This window comes from Puntigrus tetrazona, chromosome 20 (genome assembly GCF_018831695.1).
Source record: "Puntigrus tetrazona isolate hp1 chromosome 20, ASM1883169v1, whole genome shotgun sequence".
In the NCBI taxonomy this organism is placed as follows: domain Eukaryota; kingdom Metazoa; phylum Chordata; class Actinopteri; order Cypriniformes; family Cyprinidae; genus Puntigrus; species Puntigrus tetrazona.
Window position 1 is genome coordinate 21,229,858 of NC_056718.1, and position 20,602 is coordinate 21,250,459.

Consider the following 20,602-nt stretch of genomic DNA (forward strand, 5'->3'; position numbering starts at 1 on the left):
GCTCAAGCAAATAATCATGCAGTCAAATGGGTGACAGATATATCAGGTTGTGTTTCTCTGTTCAAAAGGTTAAACATTACTGATTTGATGAGAGCAAATCTAAACTTGAATTATGTTTGACACTATTATTGAACTGGATTGAATCAACAATAAAATGAGCAGAATAAAGACACTTTTGTATTTTGTTGAGCTGCTTTGTTACAATCATATTAAGTGCTACAAAAATAAATGACTTAACTTAGACACACTTTGCTGTTCAGTAGATATTCTGTAATGTTTTTTAGCAGATTCAGCATTTTATTTGTAAACTGGAAAATGCTTTAAATCTCCCTGGAGAATTTTCTCTGAACACTACTGTTATAATTTTAAACTTGTTTAACTCAATTAGGCTAAAGCCATTAAAATATATAGTAAGAATGTAGTAAAATATAAATACATGTGTTTGTAATAAAAATTACAAATTAAAAAAATGTAAGGAAGTAAACTGTCAGCTGACGCAACAACATTTCAAAATTCTGTTATTAAAAATATGTATTTGTGTGTGTATGTGTGTGTGTGTGTGTGTGTGTGTGTGTGTGTGTGTGTGTGTGTGTGCAAATGTATTTATTTTAAATACTATTTCAGTTCATTGACAAGGCCACAGATCTCATTTCTGTTATTTCTGTTACAATAAAAATATATATATATATATATATATATATATATATATATATATATATATATATATATATATATATATATATATATGTATATTTACATATACAATGCATATGTAAATGCATTTTCATTCAGTTAATTCAATTAATAAAACATAAATATAAGGAAAAAATACTTTGTCACGACTCTGGACTTCTGTGTTTATGTTTTCGTTTCATGCCATGTGCTCCCTGTGCCCTGCCTTCCCTCTGTGTTAATTATGTTATTGTCATCAGCTGTGTCTCGTCAATTACCCTGTGTATTTAAGTCCTGTGTTTTAGCGCCAAGGTCCCTACCCGATGTTGATACCCCTGTGTTGATTCTGCCTGCCTGCCTGCCTGCCTGTTCTACCTGCCTGCCTTTTTGTATCTTTGTTACCATTTTGAAATTAAATCCATTTACGTTTATTTTACGTGTCGGCACTTCGTCCCGCGAAAGCGCAACCGTGACAGAACGCATTTTCGACCATATAAAGAAGTAAATAGCGGCGTATTTTCCCCCCTTATTTTTTGTTTTTTGCCATGTTTGCCCAGTTTAAAGACCCGAACTTCCTCATCCGCCTGCTGGAGCAGGGGGATTGCTCTCTCGAGGACTATACAGAACTATTCTCGAACTTTAACGACTTACCCGGACTGCTCTCTGCTCGAAATTTCCGCGGACTTACACCTCCAGCCAAAGCTCCGGGAAAATCGAGTGGGTGCTGGTGTCCTGCAAATCAACCATGATGGTTGCGCCTGAGGACAACGACACCAGCCCCACTCCAGATCCAGAGCCCAACTCATCCCTTCACCGCAAGGTCGAGCCCCAGCCTGAGCCCACCGCTGACACGGGGCGGAAAAAGCGCGACCACGGACCCATCGCCAGAGAGAGCGACAGAGTCGTGGAGCGTAACAGGACCCGAGCCGTATACGTCAGACCAGGTGCGCGAGCCAGCAACGGAGCTCCCGCCGGTGGAGACAGCCGAATGAGCGCGGGTGGACACTGCACATCGGCTGAGGATGAGCTGATCATCCACCTGGGGCTGCTGGATCTGCAAAGGAGCTGGATGATGTAGACTTGGACTTAGACTGGGCACCTCCTGTATCCTGAGTTCCTGTTCCCGTTCAGCTACCCAGTAAGCCGCAATCAGCCGCCCCGTTAGCCCGCTGGTAGCCCGCTGGTTCCGCCCAGCCGTCCCGTTAGCCCGCTGGTTCCGCCCAGCCGTCCCGTTAGCCCGCTGGTTCCGCCCAGCCGCCCCGTTAGCCCGCTGGTTCCGCCCCAGCCGCCCCGTTAGCCCGCTGGTTCCGCCCAGCCGCCCTGTTAGCCCGCTGGTTCCGCCCAGCCGCCCCGTTAGCCCGCTGGTTCCGCCCAGCCGCCCCGTTAGCTCGCTGGTTCCGCCCAGCCGCCCCGTTCCTGTGCCCGCGCCACGTGCGCTCCGCCCCGTTTCCAGTGCTCTATGAGGCGTATGCGCTCCGCCCCGTTCCAGTGCTCGCGCCACGTGCGCCTTTCCCGTTCCAGGCCACGCGGCGCCTCCGCCCCGTTCCAGTGCCCGCGCCACGCGGCGCCTCCGTCCCGTTCCAGTGAAAATGCGCCACGCGCGCCCGCCCCGCTTCCAGTGCCCGCGCCGCGCGCGCGCCGTCCCGTTCCAGTGCCCCGCGCCACGTGCGCTCCGTCCCGTTCCAGTGCCCGCGCCCGTGCGCTCCCTCCAGTGCCGCCTCAAGTTTTCCCACCCTCCCACCCATGCCACACCACGCCGATGGATCCCAGCAGCCCCTGCGCTCATCCTCAGCAAACCATCTGGAGCTCGCCACGGGTCTGCCGGTCTCCATCGCCATCGAGGTTGGAGGATCCTCGCCTCACCGTCCTGCCTCCGAGACCCAGACTCCTCCTCGGCTCAAGACCCGCGGCTCCCCTGGGCTCCTAGCTCCTCCTCTACACCGTGGTCCGTCAGTCCACCAGCTCCACCAGGCTCCATCGTCCCTCCGGCTCCGCCTTGGTCTGTCGCCGACCATCCGTCGCCTCGATTCTCTCCTCCGGCTTCGCTCGTCACTCCATCCCACCGGCTCTGTCAGGCTCCTCCTTCCTCCGGCTTCACCTCAGTCCTCAGTCGTCTGGCTCCGCCGCGTCCTTCCCGCCCCCCGCTCTCCGTGTCAGTCGCCGAAGCCCGCGGCGCCGCCTTGACCTCCAGCGCTCGACGTCACCCTGGCTCTTCGGCTCTCCGTCTCCACCTCAGTCTCCTCCTCCACCTGCTCCGCCGCCGCCGGTCGGGCTCCCATGGAGTCGATGGCTGCTCCTCCTCCATGGCTCCTCCCTCCGTCGGCTCCACCTTGGACCACCATAGCTGGGCTCTGGATCTCCTCCTGCCCGGACTCCTCCTGTCTCCTCCTGGCTCCTCCCTCCATCTACACCTCCTTGGACCCTTCTGCCTTCTGCCTGCCCCCTCCTGGGGATCCGTCCTCCACCAGAACCTCCTCCCAAGACCCGGTATCCCCAACTCCTAGTCTTTTTTGTTTTGTTTGTTTTTCTTTCGTTGTTACTTCCTTTAGGTGCGTGGACGCACCTTCCGGGAGGGGGTAATGTCACGACTCTGGACTTCTGTGTTTATGTTTTCGTTTCATGCCATGTGCTCCCTGTGCCCTGCCTTCCCTCTGTGTTAATTATGTTATTGTCATCAGCTGTGTCTCATCAATTACCCTGTGTATTTAAGTCCTGTGTTTTGAGTTCTGTTTGTCCGAGCGTCAAGGTCCCTACCCGATGTTGATACCCCTGTGTTGATTCTGCCTGCCTGCCTGCCTGCCTGTTCTACCTGCCTGCCTTTTTTGTATCTTTGTTACCATTTTGAAATTAAATCCATTTACGTTTATTTTACGTGTCGTTGCACTTCGCCCCGCGAAAGCGCAACCGTGACAACTTTTATACCAGTTAGTTTCTTTTAAATTTAATAATTTACACTAAAACTGAAAATAGACATATTTAAAAAAAAAAAATAATAATAATAATAATAATAATAAAAATGATAAAACACAAAATGTAAAAAAAAAATTCTGAGTACAAACAAAATCTAAGATGTAAAACCAGTCAATCAGTATGACACTCACTGGTTTGGAGAGGTGTTGTGATTTCTTTTTAAATTCTTTTTATTTTTTTTCTATGAGTGTATGCATCATTTGAGGCCATTTGGGGCTGAAACTGAAAAAAAAACAAAGAAAAAAAAGGGAGCAGGACCAGGGAGCTCTGAGTTGCCCGGAGCAAGATCAGCGGTTTTCTGGAGTGATTCGTTTAGGATTTTGTCCAAAATCTCGTGTGATTTGCTGCAGTTGATGTGTGACTGTTTAGTTTGAGCGTATGTAGGTCTGCTGTCCTGCCGTGATCTTCACATGCTGGTCTTTGGCTCTGTGTGTGTGTGTGTGTGTGGGACAGGCCCGTGTGTTTGGGTAAGCGTGGGTCTGTCCGCCGTGTCAGCATAAACACAGAAACAGCGCTGTGTGTGTGTAAGGCTTTGAGTTCAGTAACAATGCTGTAACGTGACTGTGTGTTTGTCCAGGTGGATCTACACAGAGAAAATACTATCCATCTCTCTCTCTCTCTCTCTCTCTCTCTCTTACTTTCTCTTTCTCTCTTACTGTGTTTCTGCATGGTGTGTAGAAAAACATTCTTTGGATGTTTTACTGTTCTGTTATTTATGAGTGTGTGTGTGTGTGTGTGTGTGTGTGTGTGTGTTTCTGGGCACGTTTGCCCCCTGTGCACTTTTAGAAAATCCTTTAAAGGACACTTTTTAGCCCTAGTTTATTGAACTCGCATATTAGCATGTCCAGCTGTGTTTATATGTGCATCACAGGAGTATTCTGTGATGAATATCTGGCATTTATCCATCAAATGTCATTTCCACCATGCATTGTGTGTATACCTTTTTGTAGTGGAAAATACATGGCAATAGCATTTTTTGATTAAAATAGCAAATCTAGCTAAAGCTAATTTCACAACTAGCCATTTATGAATCATAAATGCAAACAATGAATTATTTTAACACATTTTAAATAAAATGACATCTTCTGACTTCTGTGGGGATACACACAATAAAATATTATAGACATTGTTATAAAATATATGTATATATATGTAAATTGTTTAATAACAATTTATTATTATTATAATAAATAATAACAAATTTAAAAATCTAATATAAATAATAAGTTTAACATTGAATTTAAGTAATATTTTTCTTCTCAACATCTCAGACTTCTCAATGAAATTAAATGGTTCATGCTACTCTGTTTTGGTTTTTAGCATTTTAACAAAGTAATAAATATTTTTTACATTTTTCCATATTTTACATAGGACCTAGGACAAGATTTTAAGGGCCATATAATGCGATTTCAAATTTTCCTTTAGAGTATTAAAAGCTCTTAGTATAAATCAAGATTTATACCCCCCAAAACAGCTTTCATAACACCACCAAAATGTTTACACAAAGAAAGAAGGCGGAGTTATTATTCTGGCTGTAGCGTTGCTGCTGGCGCCATGTGCTGGACGTGCTGTGTGTCATTGTGAAAGTTTTCTTTGTGCTTCCAAAAGAAGACACAGCTAGAAATCAGTGGTTAAGTAGTATTGACAGCACAGTCAGTTCAACCCAATTATTAGATACAGGCCACAGTTTCCAAGACAGTTTTTCTAATGTTTATCTAATGTTAAAAACCATAAAAGTGGCTAAAACACTTGAAGAGTATTTGTACGTATGTATTTACTTTAGGGATGAGATTTGCACTTGTCTTTGTTGACCTTTGACTTCAGTGACTCAACATTTACATCCTGATGTTCTTCCTGTCTTCCTGAGCGGCTTTAGTGTGCTTGACTGGAGTCTGTGGTTCGTGTTCAGTCAGATGTGCATGCATGTGCTTGCATGTGCTCAAACAGGGCTTTTCACGTTGTTTAGTTCTTTGACAGGAATCAGGCTGGAATTCAGACCATTCCCAGAATGCATTCCTGTCGGATGTAGTGCGAGTGAAGCTGTGGATCAGCACGTGAATCTGAATGTGTCACGTTGGTGTCTTATTATTTTAAAGGCTCATAGCATGTTTTTAGCTTTTCCAGCGAGGCATCGTGGGAAATGGGTCAATTCTCTCGAATGCTTTAATGGTAAATAATAACAATAGCTGTAAGATGACACATTTACAGCAAACACTGACCACCATCAATCATACTGCATATGACTTTCATCTTGACTTTCTATCTTAGTGTGCATCTGAGAGACAAAGAAAGAGCCGAGAGTTTTTATGTGAGGGTCTAATATTAGCTCTGTAATGATAACAGCTGTCTCTCTTTTCTTCTTTATATGTACACACACGCCACACAAAAGTTTTGCCTGCTCCATAAACACTCAGTACATTTCTGTAGAAGTTCTCTTGACATCTCTGCCTTTGCATCATACTCTAAAATCAAGAGATTTCTGTTTCACAGATTATCGCTGGATGAATTTAATGTAAATCTATCATTATCATGATCTATATCTATCTATCTATCTATCTATCTATCTATCTATCTATCTATCTATCTATCTATCTATCTATCTATCTATCTGTCTGTCTGTCTGTCTGTCTGTCTGTCTGTCTGTCTGTCTATCTCTCAAACCTGTGTAGTACTGATTATTACTGGTAAACAATATATCTTAATGAAAACCTGGCAAGTCTGTCATTGTATTTTCAGATCAGCTTTGAGGAGTGGATCAGGAATGTGTCTGTGCTGCTCAGGGAGTTTGATTGTGTTCAAGAGAACAAACATCACAATGCTGACTGAGACTAAACATCGTTACACAACAACCAACACAGCAATGCTGATAGCCTCCTACTGCTGCTCTAATGAAAGACAGTGAGGCAAACTGCGTTTCTATAAACACACACACACACACACACACACAGAGACACACACTGGCCAAGTGTTGCCGGCTGTGTCTTTTAGTGGGATATGAGAAGTTACACCATCATTCTCTCATCAGTGCCTGTCGTGGAAATGTCATTGTGGTTCTAAAGGTCAGCAGATGTGTGCGTGTGTATTTTGACGAACTCACTGGCCACACACATGCACATACATAAAAGCATGTGCTTTTCTCACTCACTCACACTGTGCCACTGTGTTTCAGGTGAAACAAGGAAAAACCGCTGAGAGACACACATTTAAACACACACACACACAGAGAGAAAGAGACTCACTCCTCCATGAACCTTTACTATTTGCACTTTGTGTGCACACTAGTATTGAATCTTAATAGCGCTTTCTGTGGTTTAGAGGATTGTGTGTTTCAGGGTGTGTGTGTGTGTGTGGTTTGGCTGGTTTACTGTTCATTGATGTCTTGAATTATACTCACACACACAGACAGATTGCTGTAGATATTACTAGGTCTTTATTTGAGCAGCAAGGACTCCAGCTGTCCCAGAATGCCACACTTCAGTGAGTTAAGTGTGTCTGTTTCCTGCACGGATCAGCATACAGCGCATAATAGAGCTGTACTATGCCAGAGAAAAAACACACACACACACACATTTTGAGGTCTGGACTGGTTTAGTTAGACTCTGATGACAGGAATATTTCCATGTTGATTCTTGTGCTGTTCTCTGGTCTTTGTGTTTAAACACAAAATGGGTCTTTTTTTGTCCAGCTTTTATCTCCAAACAGAATTGCTAAAATAGTTACTGTTTTCAGGCATGTTTCTTTAACACTCTCTTCCATTGGTTGTAAAAACAGATAGCCACCTCCAAATTCACACCATTGGTTGCTGTTTTTGCGCTGATGAAGATGCTCAAATAGATTTTGTTAGCTCTGATAGATCAGCTGTTTTTAAAGGGGCTGTTCACACAGTATGTCTTTGCGTCTAAAAATGACACAGACACAGCGTTCAGGACTGGTTTGTAAAAGTGCAACACATTGCAGAATGCCTCTTCCACTACACACATTTGTGTCAAATAAAATAGTTGCCATACCAACTTGCCACTGTAAACAATAGTCACAACGCTTGCCCCGCCTTCTGTCTTCTGATTGGTCCTCTTTTTTTTTTTAACTGACATAGATGAGCGACTCTGGATGTTAAAAAGTTTAAATTCTTTAAACGTGACACGGCATCTTAAAAAACGTGGCATTTATTTGTGAGACACTGCAATAGTCACACACCTCTAGTATGCTGACTCACATTTGTCTAAAATAAAAAATACAAATAGTTGACATAGAGCTATAAAATGCATAACTATATCTAATCTTGTTAGGATTTAATGAGAAATGAGATCCTGTTGAGATCTGTAACTTTGATCGCAGAGTTTAATGTTTAGGCAAATCTGAGGACATTTTATTCTGAAACTCTTGACTCATTTGCGATTCATTTTCCTGTAAATGGGTTATTCTCTTTTTATAAATTCTCTGTCAGTTTTTGAGTATTTTGTACAAAATTGAAAATGAATGGTTGAAAATGAGCACACACATACGCATATATAAAAATAGGCACACACACACACACACACACACACACACACACACACTCACACACACACATAAATATACATAAGCTCACATGTGCCTCCAATTACCCCCCAATCAGTGGGCTGTAATTGCTCCAGGGGCTTTACAATCACACACACACACACACAGTGATTGTGTCAGTCTTTAACATGACCTCCCTCAGAGTAACAGTTTCTCTGTGTGTGTGTGTGTGTGTGTGTGTGTGTGTGTGTGTGCAACCCAGTCATCAGTAACTGGCACTGGTGAATGTTTTAGCTTTCATGAGTAGATGTGTGTCATTGTGTGTGTGTGTGTGTGTGTGTGTCTGTGTGTGTGTCTGTGTGTGTGTCTGTGTGTGAGTGTCCTCAGGCTGTTTCCAGACTCTCTAGAATTTAACCAAAATCTGTTTCGCTAAATTTGGTGCCATGTTTACTCAGAGAGAGTATAAAACAAATGCTGTGTGTTACTGGAAGTGTGTGTGTGTGTGTGTGTGTGTGTGTGTGTGTGTGTGTGTGTGTGTGTGTGTGTGTGTGTGTGTGTGAATGTGAGAGATAGAGAGAGAGAAAGAGAGAGCAAACTGGACCTCAGCTATTGGCAGTTCTTTTAAAGGTTTAAGCAGCAAAATAATGAATATATTTCACTTATATTATTTACAGTTAAGTATTATTACAGTTAAGCATTAATTATATTGTCATGTATAATAAGGTATGCATAATAATGTAAGCAATAATAATGTAATCTATCTATCTATAATATGCAGCTTTGGTGTGAATGTAATGTTTTATTTTTACCATTTTATTTCTTTTCTGATTTATTCAGTATTAGGGTGGATATTTTTATTTATTAAACTCCTTCTATGGTGATATGCACTAAAACTGTCCTGCTTATAGATTCACTCCTAACAAAAAAGTTATCAAAAGTTTTGTTTGGTCAAGTTTGGCAGTACATCAGACACGGTCATAATGACTAATTAATGAAAGTAAAACGTCACAAAACTCACTCTGAGGACACGTGCCAAATGTAATCAAATACCAATGATAAAATCACAGCAGCTTAAACAAATCCTTAAAACTACACAACTGTTTTGGGGAAGTTTACGTTCAAAAGTCTCCACATGATCCAAGGGATCTTATCTTTCAAATCTGGCAATTTGTGGTCATTTTCTCCTTTCTTCCAATCTGCTTGGATCCTGATCATTGCCACTTTAATTTCCTTTTGTTTCAGTTTATAGAGCACAAAGACGGTCTTGTTTTCCGTGTGTATTTTGGATGGCTCGAGCGTTGTGAGCGTGTGTGAGGGAGTAGAAAGGTAATTTTTGGTGAATTATTGAATTATGTGTCTCTTTTCAGTCCCAAAGAAACTCGTGCAGGAGTCGGTTTCCAGGCATCCATCGTTCCCCTCTCCCCCATCAGTGCCTCATGACCCTGACGTGGTGGGAGACAGCGCTCCTCCTGACGGGACCCCGTCTCTGACCTCGGACTCCGCTCCAGGTAAGAGCCTGAGCAACCCAACACAACCAGAAAGTCTGACTGGAAGCAGTTTCCCCGTCCAAATAATGGTTTTTATCAGTGCAGTGATGGATAGTTGCTGTAGCTACATCTTGTTTTGACTGTATAACTGACAGAATCTGAAAGAAAAACACCCATAATTCATTTCCCTCAAGTAGAGACGGCATAAATAGATGTTTCAGAAGCTTTTAAAGTGAGCTCTTTTTAGACGACCTTTTGTTTCTGTTCTGAACATGTATTAGACCAATATTAGACCTATATGGAAAGTTCACACACAAACAATAGTTTATTAATTTCTATTAACACTTTTGTTACACTTTGTGAAATACATTAATTTTTAACGAACTTTGCAGTGCCATTCATTTGGAAGCCAGTTTCCGTTTATGGAATAAGTAATAAGTTATAGTGAATTTTTTTTCACAATTCTCAAAAAAAAATTCTGAAGAAGAACAGTTTGAAGAAAAAAAACGCTGCATACAGACTAAAATATGATATAAAAGATGCATATAGACTAAAATATGATATGATGTCAGAAGCAATGGCATTTGATGTCTTCGATACAGATATATAGGTAATGCACCGCATTTTTATTTTTCTTGGAGTTAGACAGCACCATGCCATTCACTATTATTGTATGTTGTATATTTTTGTTTGAAATTGGAAAAATGCCACATCATAATGATGACAGCATTTTCCTTTTTAGTGAACTTTTCCTTTCACATCACACACACACACACACACACACACACACAATGAGGACCTGCTGATGAATTATTGATGTAAATCCAACTTGTTCTTTTGTTTATCGCCAGACATGGAAGCTTGGGGCAAAATATAGACTTTGTGTTTTATAAAAATCTCACGATGAAGGTTGGTTCGAGCGAGGGCATGATGATTGTGTATTTGACAGCAGGGAGGTCGACTCGAGGACGGAGTTCTGGTCCGTATTCAGTAAAGCCTGGAGAAAGCCATCCGAACCCAACCATCTCCACCGTGATCAGACCAACCATGGCCCTCATCAGCAGCATGCTGGCGGCCTACACCTACATCACAGGTAACACCACAACATCTGCAGCAAATGGAAAAGGCAAATGCAAATACCTTTAAAAAAATTAGATCAAAAGATACATATAAAAATTATTTGGGGTCTGTGCATTCATTTTAACCATAAAATCTACTGGCCATATTTACCCACTAACATCACCATACTAAAATGACATATGTAGCAGGCAGGATCATAACCCTAAATGAGAAATACTCATTTCCCAAAAATACTGGTCACTGTGATTTTATTTTGGTCTGTTTTGTGTCTCCATCCCAGAGCACCCGGAGCGCTGTGCGCTGTATTTCATGTGCGGCGTCTGTGCCGGTCTGTTCCTCACGCTCTTCGCGCTGGTGGTTCAGATTTCCTGCCGTACAGACTGTAAACCTCGCCGTGCCGTCGCTAAGAAGCGTCCAAGACCCGCCGACTCCGACAGCGACTCCAGCGACTCCGATTCAGACTGGGACTCCAGCTCGGACCTCTCAGCCCGACGGCACCGGCGCTTCGAGCGCACCCTCAACACAAACATCTTCACGTCAGCGGAGGAGCTGGAGCGAGCTCAGCGGCTGGAGGAGAGAGAGCGGATCATACGGGAGATCTGGATGAACGGCCAGCCGGACGTCCCAGGAACCCGCAGCCTGAACCGCTACTACTAGATCCAGACGAGAAGCTACTAACAAGACGCTGAAGCGGCTGGGTCCATCGCCTTAGTGTGGCACTAAATGGCATATTTGCAGTGGAAATAAGCTCTTCATTGACATGCGGTTTATCCATGAGCTCCAACTGGTCACATGCTGACAAGTCAGATTTGGGAATATTGTTACCTGAATATCGTTCTTGAAGTTGGACATTTTTTTGCAGCGTGTGGCTTCTGGGAGATGTGGTTCAGTCGATAGCTGGCTCTAGGAGTCTATAGGCAGCTCTGAGAGGCGTGATAAGCTCTAAGCACTGTGATTGGTCCTTCACTCCGCCTGTCAAACAGTGAGGACCGCCTTCGGTAGGGAGAGACCTGAGCAAATTAAGTGCCTTCCAGTTTGATTTGATCAGATACACATATACAGTACAGAAAAACTAAAACATATTTGGACACTTATAAATATCTGAATGTCATTGCATTGGGAAGCAAATATAACAAACCAAGCTACAGCTGCAAGAAAATTAAGCTGGAGCTTTTTGCATCGTATTTTTCTTAATGACTTTTAATCTAAACCGCATTGCATTTTTTGGTAACATTTTACAATGAGGCTCTATTTGTTAACTACATTAGTTAACATGAACTAGCTATTCAAAATACTTTTAAATCATGAATAAAATTAAAAGTTCTATGTTTGTATTTAATGGACTTGAGGTATACAAGCCTGTTTCTCCAAAAAATAAAAAAAAATCAATAAAATAAATGTAATTTGCTCATTTCCCTTTTAATCTTGCAGTTACAAATAAATAATTTAATCTTGAAATTTGTTGATATGATGCTTCCTTCCATACAAATAAATAAACAGTATTTATATTGATTAAAATTTTTTTAATAAATACTGCTACAAATATATTTTAGTTACATTTGCTTTGCATTTTTAGTTATTTGGTTAATTGGAACTAATAGTAAAGTGTTACCTTTTTTTCATTTATTATTTTTGCCTTTAAAAATAAACACAACTTTTGATATATTTATTATCAAATGCAATGGCATTCATGCATTTTTAAGTTATCCAAATATTTTTGAATATTTTATATATAGACATGCTTTAAAATCATCTCAGCCTTTATGAAATCTATTTTGATATTTAAATAGCTTTTGATACCACTATTTTTTTTTTGGATGAAATATTTTTTTATACTGTGGCAAAGCTTGCCTGATTGCTCAGGGATGCAATCAAAGTGTTCTGTGTATAATCTTGTATTTTTAGTGCATGAGAGACTATTGAGATTCAAATGTTCCTGCATAGATGCAACCATGACCTCAAAGAGGTTCTTATAGGATGATGACACACATCAGCGCCGTGCCTTAAACACATCTGCCAACACAGATAATAGCTCAATGTCTTTACGCAGCGCTTTCTGATTGTTACAACTGTGTTTAATGTGTTTCAGTTTCTGTTACATGATAATGAGTGCTCAGAATTAATGTTAATGATACAAAGCCATAAATAACATACATTCTGTTCTTAAAAATAAAGGTTTTCAATGGTGCTGCTTATATTCAGCAAAGAGCGTATATTTATGGCTATATAAGTTTCCTGAGATAGCCATATAAATATAATATTTTTTTAAATAGATGTTTTTGATATTTAGGTTCTAATTATTGATATTTAGATTATATTTAGGTTTTGATTTCCATGTTTTTAAAACACCCATATAGGGGTGTTGGAAGTAGCCAACATCCTATTTAATATGCCTAAAGACTTAAAATTATATGAAAAGTAATTTTAGAAATTTAAGCATTAAAAATAACAAATGTAATGGAATATATATAATACCCTGCCAAACTAAGTATTACTATTGCGGGAAATATTATACCTGTACCTAAAGCCTTTATTTTTAAGAGCCTATTCCCACACAGAGATCATTTAACATGTAACATTTAAGTTTATTTTATCATTTGTTTTCAAAGCAAGACAAAACATGAAGTGACTGGACATTTGCATGCATGTGAACGTTTGTTTGTGAAACGGCAGGATGTTTTTTTTGTAAGCGCTCTTCAAATTTGTTTTATTTTCCAGTAATATTTCAGCATGGTTTGATAGGAACATCAGCTCGCGTACAGAGCAGGAGCTGTGGGAGGATTTGTTTTGGTTGTTATGGAGCATTAAATAAACGGCATTGAATAAACGGAACGTGTAAGCGCCCCCTGTTGGTGAATCGATCCACAAGACACACGAAAAGAATTGTTTACATCTCCATGACAACTGCCCGTGTTTGTGGTCTCCATGGAGAACGCTATAAATAAACCTCCTCAATAAAGCGCAGCAGTCCCACGAGAGAACAACGTAACTTATTTAATTTACCTAAACCTTTGAATTATTTGAATATAGATAAGGGTAAAAATGAATATAAATACGACACACGGGCTTCCTTTCCTGCCAGGAAACTCGTTTCGGGATTTAACGGTGAGAAACATTAACACGCAGGCCCCATCTTATTTTTTAATTGAGCTGTTTTCCCACACGCTTTTTGTAACATAAACATCTGCATCATATGTCTTTGGAGCACGTTTTAGATGTTTGCTGTTTGGATGAACCAGCTATTCGTTTATGTAGCCGGTTCTTTTAAACATTTTTTTAAATATACAGTTATATCACGTGCTGTTTTTCTGTGATTCAGAAATCCGCTTTCCACAGAGCTCAGACTCTGGATTTCAAGAACGGTTACGCTCTGCCCCGGCGGCCCGCGGTCGGTACCGGACAGGATCCGCTGCTGTCGGTCAACATCAGTCACAGCGAGAGGAACCGGCTGATCAGAGACATCCCGAACCTGACCTACGGCACCGACACACACCGACCCCCGCCGTTAGACTTCATCCCGGCGCACGCTGCTCACGACAAGAAGGTGACGGGTATCTATCTATAGTGTTCTGTATGTCAAAAAAATAATAATTCTGTCTCTGTTTATCAACCTAAATCTGTCTATTGTTCTATAATTGTCTTTATAAGTGTAGTTATATTAATCTAATGATGTAGGATTTTGCCAATCTTTCTCTAGCAATCTGTTTTCTGTCTGTCATTGTCTCTTTATCTATCCTTCTGTCTAGTCACCACTTTATCCTGCTGTCTATCATGGTTCTGTCTCTATCCATATATTTCTGTCTCTGTCTCAATATCTAAGTCACTTTATCTTTAAATTAAAAGCATTGAAAGACTAATTTATTTGAATTAGGTACTTCTCCAAAAAGGTAGATACTGGAGGTCGATATATAAGAAAGTAATTGAAAAGAGAAGTGGGGATTTGCAGTGGTGGATTTCTCACTGGAACCGTTACAAAGCTCATCTAAATCTTTTGAGAGAAGAGTGGTTTTTTTGGTCATTCAGTAATGCATACATTTATAGGACGTTCAGTGTTATTGGGAATTCTTGGTGTGATCAGCGACTTCAGTAACAATCTTGGCTTTATTTTTAAAACCTCTGTTAAAAACCTGTGCTGGATATGAAGTACTATGAATTGGTGAATGATACTGAATCTTTCTTTTTTTGTGGGGTGTTGGAAATATTTTATGTCAACCCAATGAAGAGGGAGGTTGTGATATATTGTTGTATTATATTGGATATTATATTGTATATGATAAGAAGTTTTATCTTTATCAGTTTTAATAATTAAAAAAAAAATTGTATTTACAAAGTAATGTGTTGTTTTTAGAGGTGTATGTTTATTGTGCTCTCTCTCTCTCTATCCAAATGAATCAGAGCCAACCTCTCACCTTTACCCTTTTGACCTTCAGGTGCTGCGTTTCTATGGTTACTTCCGGCAGGAAGTGTTGCACTCCCCGGATGAGCACTTCCGCATTCGTCCTGTGGTGATCTACTATCACCTGGAGGATGACAGCATGTGTGTGACCGAGCCGCCGGTGGAAAACTCTGGAATTCCTCAGGGAAAGCTGATCAAACGTCAGAGGCTGACCAAAAACCAGCACGGAGATCTGTACCACTGGAAAGACCTCAATGTGGGGATGGACATGAGCTTGTTTGGAACCGACTACAGGATAACACACTGCGATGCCTTCACACAGGTACACACACTGACTCTACTAGACTGCTGCTTAAAAAGGGTTGGGTTTGACTGAGTGTGTGTGTGTGTGTGTAGGACTACATGGAGAGTCAGGGAATAGTGTTAAATGAGTCAGAGTCCATTCCTAGCGATCCATACACCATCCGCCGAGCTCAAGCACAGCAAACCCACATTGTCCCCTATGACCACAACCATCAGCTGGAGCGTTTCCTCGCCCTGGATCGACAGGTACACACACATACTTGCATTTGTGCTTTATGGGGACTCATTAGGTGTAATGGTTTTTATACTCTACAAACTATTTTCTATTATATTCTATTGATTTTCATATCAACTCTACACCTAGTCCTAACCCCTTAGAGAAAATTACTGGGTTTTATATGTTTTTTAATGGTTTTGTTTTGCAGGAAGTGTCCTCATAAACCATGTTTTCGTTAGTACCCATATATTACTTTTGTTGTAATACCCATATATATATATATATATATATATATATATATATATATATATATATATATATATATATATATATATATAATTGGGGTGAAATAATGTTATATATGTCTTTCAGTGTAACATAATATTTATGTAAGAATTCTAACTCTGACCTGTACATATTAAAATATGAAAAGAATAAGGCAGCATATTACATTTTATTGTGTTTTAAATGAGTAAAACATCTTGTAAATGGGCAAAACCTAGGATAGTGGCAAATAAAAAAAATACAACTTATGAGTATTTGGGGTAAAAGTAACACCCCTGTACGTTTACACACAACTGAATACATTCTTTCTTACTCCTCATTTATCTGCTGTCTCAAGGTGCTGCGTTTCTATGCGCTCTGGGATGACACAGACTCTCTCTACGGGGAGAAGCGGCCCGTAACGCTGCATTACTATCTGGTAGATGATTCTGTTGACATCTGTGAACATCACGAGGCCAACAGCGGCCGGGACCCGTTCCCAGTGCTGCTCAGCAGACAGAAGATTCCCAAACACATCAAATCAACCTGTGGTGAGACCATAAACACACAGCTTTAAAAAAAACTGCTTCAATTCGGTTGCTTTTTGTGTTTATAGAAGCATTGATAGACTAAATCAGGGGGTCCCAAATTTCTTGTCATAAAATATTTACTTAATAGTTCAGAAGTAAATTCTTTCATTCATTTAAAAAAAAAAAATTTTGTATATAGGGCTGCGCAATCTGACCAAAAGTATATTTAAATTATTTAAAAATATTTGATAGAATTATATTATTTTACACTATCAGTTACCAGTATTTATAACTTAAATTCATCTCAATATATTTAATTATATTTTAGCCATAATAAAAACATATTTTGAATGAATAAATAAATATATAATATTAAATAATATAAAGTTAAAAATAAAAGGAACAATATTTATTTTTAGTTTACCTAATGTGTGTGTTTTTTTCTTTGCATTTTATCTGATGTTAAAAAATTTGCTAAATAAAATAAAAAACAAACTAAAATGAAATAAATTCTGTATTAATTGTATTTGTTGTAGCAAGTCATTTATTTCTTTACTTATTTTCCTATTAGTATAATTGTTTATTTATTTTTTTTAATTTCTTTAGGTTTGGTCCCACATAGACTGCATTTACATTTAATTTCAGCATAATTAAAGGACATAATCCATATATAAAACCAAAAAGCTATAAACTTCTTTCTGTTTCTCGATTCAGAGCCGTTCCCCACCTGTGTCCTGGAAGTTTCTCCACAGGATGTGAAGGAGTATTTCTCTCCCGAAGACTTCAGGGTCGGTGATAAGGTCACGCTGATGGGGAGATGCTTCCTGCTGTATGACTGTGACGACTTCACCAGGAAATACTACGAACAGAATCACCCCGACATCTTGCTCAAACCACTTACTGTAGACACCAAAACACAAGAAGACATCAAGAGGGTCAGATACATACTGTTAACTGGGCTAATGTCATCTTATCTTGAATGAATGTTATGCACAGTTGTATGCAAATGGCACATTATCATAAGTGAACTACCTGCCACTTGTACACTTATGTTCTCCAGAAATGTTTAATGTTGTGACACTGACATCTAGGGGTGCAAATGTTTTTTTAAGCTATTTTTTTATTTATTGAATTTTCAAAATTTAAAAATTCAACAGCAAGTTCTTCACATATTTGAGACGAGTTTGAGACAGTTTTATTAAAAGTCAGCTTTTAGTACATTTTTTATTTTAATAACAATTATTATTACTATTACTTTAATAATTATTTTGTCAATTTCTAGAAAATAACAAAACGCTAACATCATTAATTAAATGTTTAAATGTTAATAACGAATGTTATGATTTAATCCTTTTTGCCGTAGATGATTCCTCCGTATAACGGCTTCGGTTCGCTGGAGGACTCGTTACAGAACTGCCTGTCCCTGATTCCTGAGCCGCCCAAGAAGGACGTGATCAAACTCCTGGAGAACGACAACAAAGTCCTGCGTTACGTCGCACGGCTGGTGAGAGTAGTACTCGGATGTGGATCATTTCCTTGCTGAATATTGCGCTACAACAACGCAAGCGGAAATAAAGTAGTTCCTGAGTGGTCTGGAATAGTCGATTCTGATTGGTCAGTCGCGAAATCCAGCGCGCGGTCGCTACTTTCACGCCTTGTATCGCTCCGCAGATTCGCGGCTCATTTAAACGAGAATTTAAAGAGAATTTAAGTATTAAAGTTCGGCATGAAATTAAAGTGTATATTTTTAGGCGTTTAACCAAGACTAATTGTAACCCTGGACCACAAAACCAGCTCTAAATTGCATGGGCATATTTGTAGCAGTAGCCAACAATATTGTCACGTCTTTGGACTCTTTTGTTGTCGTTTTGTCTCGTACCATGTGCTCTGTGTGCCCTACCTTCCGTTCCTGTTAATTGTGTCATTGTCTTCACCTGTTTCCTGTTAATTTAGTCAATTTCCTTGTGTATTTAAGTCCTGTGTGTTTGTATTCAGTTGGTCCGATTGTCTATGTCCATACGTGGTATATATTCTGCCTGTCTGCATATTTTTATTTTGCCCGTTCAAGAGGATTAAATCTGTTTAAGTTTATTTTACTTGTCGAAGTGCTCCTTATATTGTGCAAAATTATCGATTTTTATTTTATGCCACAGATAATTAGGATATTAAGTAAAGATCATGTTCTATGAATATATTTTGTCAATTTCCTTCTGTAACAAAAAAAAAAAAAAAAAAATATATATATATATATATATATATATATATAAGTATTTTTAATTTGTAACATACATGATTATTTTCTCAATATTTAGATTTTTTTCACCCTCAGATTTCATATTTTCAAATACCTATCTCGACCAAATAGTTTCTTATCCTAACAAACCTTCAACGGAAATCGAACCATCAAATGGAAATAATTATTAAGATTAATTTGAGATTATGTATAAATCTCAAGTTTATAAAAATTGACGCTAATGACTGGTTGTATGGTCCAGGGCACATTCGGTTGATGTGGTAAATTGTGAACAAATTTTTTGGGTTTGGCTTATAAGACATCCCTGCAGTGCTTTGTTGTGTACACTTTAACTTATTTAATATACGACTTAAACAACAAAATCAAATCTTATTTACTTAATACATAATGTATCCGGTTCCTTTCACAAGGTATCTACATTGTTTCTTACAACATCCTTGTCTGCCACAGGATTCCCAGAATCCCCTGGATGAGGGTCGACGCTTCATTCTGTCTTACTACCTGTCAGATGACATGATCAGCATTTTTGAGAGATCAAAACATAATTCTGGCATTATCGGAGGAAAATTCCTTGAGAAGACTCGTGTCCCAAAACCAGGAAGCTGCATGGAAAACCCAGAGTACTACACCCCTGCAGACTTCTCCATTGGAGTGACTGTGGAGGGTATTGACGAGTGACATCACATCCTGGGAATCATCACACTCTTTGTTTCTTTTAATGTTCTTTTTTTTTTGTCTGCAGTATTCGGACATCGGTTTGTCCTGATGGATGCTGACCGATACGTCTTAAGGTACCTGGAGTCACTGTCCAATCACATCCCTGAACACACTCTCTCTTCCCTGAGACAGAAGTTTGGGGTCAGTCAAGTCTCAGACCAGGAGGAACAACATAAAGGTAAAAAATTATATTTGGTTGAGGTCTATGCAACCTATAATCATAAAAATAAAAGGTTCTTTATTGGCTTTGATGGTTCCATTGATATCCATGGAGGCTCTTCATTTCACAAAAAATATTAAAATATTCCTAAAGGCAAAATACTGTATATATTTTCAAATATATTTTTTTATATTTCAATATATATAAAATATATACATTTGTTAAAATATTATATTTTTCTACCTATATATACATTTACATTTAATGTAGGCTACTATATGATTGGAAATGTGTTGTCTTGCCCTAAAATACATTTTGAAATATATTTTGGTATATGAAGAGAATAATTTTTATATTATTATTATTTCCATAATTTATAAATTTGAACTCACAACATATATTCATCCCTGGACCACAAAACCAGTTACAAAGGTATTTTTTTTTCATCATATAAAACCTCTTTTTTGGTAGAAAGGGACTATATATGGCTTTCAATCGCATTTAAAACTGTCCAAATAAAGTTCTTTAGCAAAGATCTTTACTTAACATCCTGTTCATTTTTGGCATAAAAGAAAAAAATAATCATTTTTAAAAATAATCATTTTGTTGGTTATTGCTACAATTATACGTGTGTTACATATGACTGTTTTTGTGCTGAAGGCTCACATATCTAAAAAAGATTTTGGCCAGAATAAACATAGCACTGTGTGTTATAAACCCTTTCGGTTTCATATTCAAGGTCCTGTGAAAACGGAAAAAGGACTATTCATGATAAAGTTTGAGTGTCTGATATTCAGTTGAATCTTGCTCAATATTTCTCTTCACAGCTGAGAGTGACAGAGCTGCGGTCGACCTCCAGAACCGAAATGCTCCATGATGCTACTCATCATCACAAGATACCAAAAGATCATTCAATTAAGAATGAAGGCCTTTTTTTCATGTTTGTGCTTTTTGATGCTGAGATTTTTGTGAGTATTGCTGTGATATTTGGAATAAAGACGAAATGAAATGTTAAATCACAAGCAAAGTGAATAATCATTGAGGTTCATTAATGT

At 39.2% G+C, this 20,602-nt stretch overlaps 2 protein-coding genes across 7 annotated transcripts in view; both read left to right on the forward strand.

Annotated features, from left to right (window-relative positions):
* LOC122324614 (protein eva-1 homolog A) overlaps positions 1–12,288 on the forward strand; it is a 38,821-nt gene extending 26,533 nt beyond the window's left edge. For 2 of the 6 annotated variants that reach the window (XM_043219160.1, XM_043219162.1), the window contains exons 6-8: positions 9,507–9,647; positions 10,576–10,719; positions 10,987–12,286. In XM_043219160.1, the coding sequence (XP_043075095.1) occupies positions 9,507–9,647; positions 10,576–10,719; positions 10,987–11,363 (662 nt within the window). In that variant the 3' untranslated portion in view covers positions 11,364–12,286. Of the gene's footprint in view, positions 1–9,506; positions 9,648–10,575; positions 10,720–10,986 lie in introns of all 6 variants that reach the window. The other 4 variants (XM_043219164.1, XM_043219165.1, XM_043219161.1 and 1 more) reach the window with 3 other exon arrangements.
* A 29-nt stretch (positions 12,289–12,317) lies between these two features.
* On the forward strand, positions 12,318–20,540 carry efhc1 (EF-hand domain (C-terminal) containing 1). Its single transcript, XM_043219159.1, has 10 exons — positions 12,318–13,811; positions 14,026–14,250; positions 15,137–15,424; positions 15,499–15,651; positions 16,245–16,437; positions 17,131–17,351; positions 17,780–17,920; positions 19,121–19,334; positions 19,413–19,565; positions 20,375–20,540. The coding sequence occupies exons 1-10, from the start codon at positions 13,749–13,751 to the stop codon at positions 20,422–20,424; spliced, it is 1,701 nt and encodes a 566-aa protein (XP_043075094.1). The 5' UTR covers positions 12,318–13,748; the 3' UTR covers positions 20,425–20,540.
* Positions 20,541–20,602: the final 62 nt, after the last annotated feature.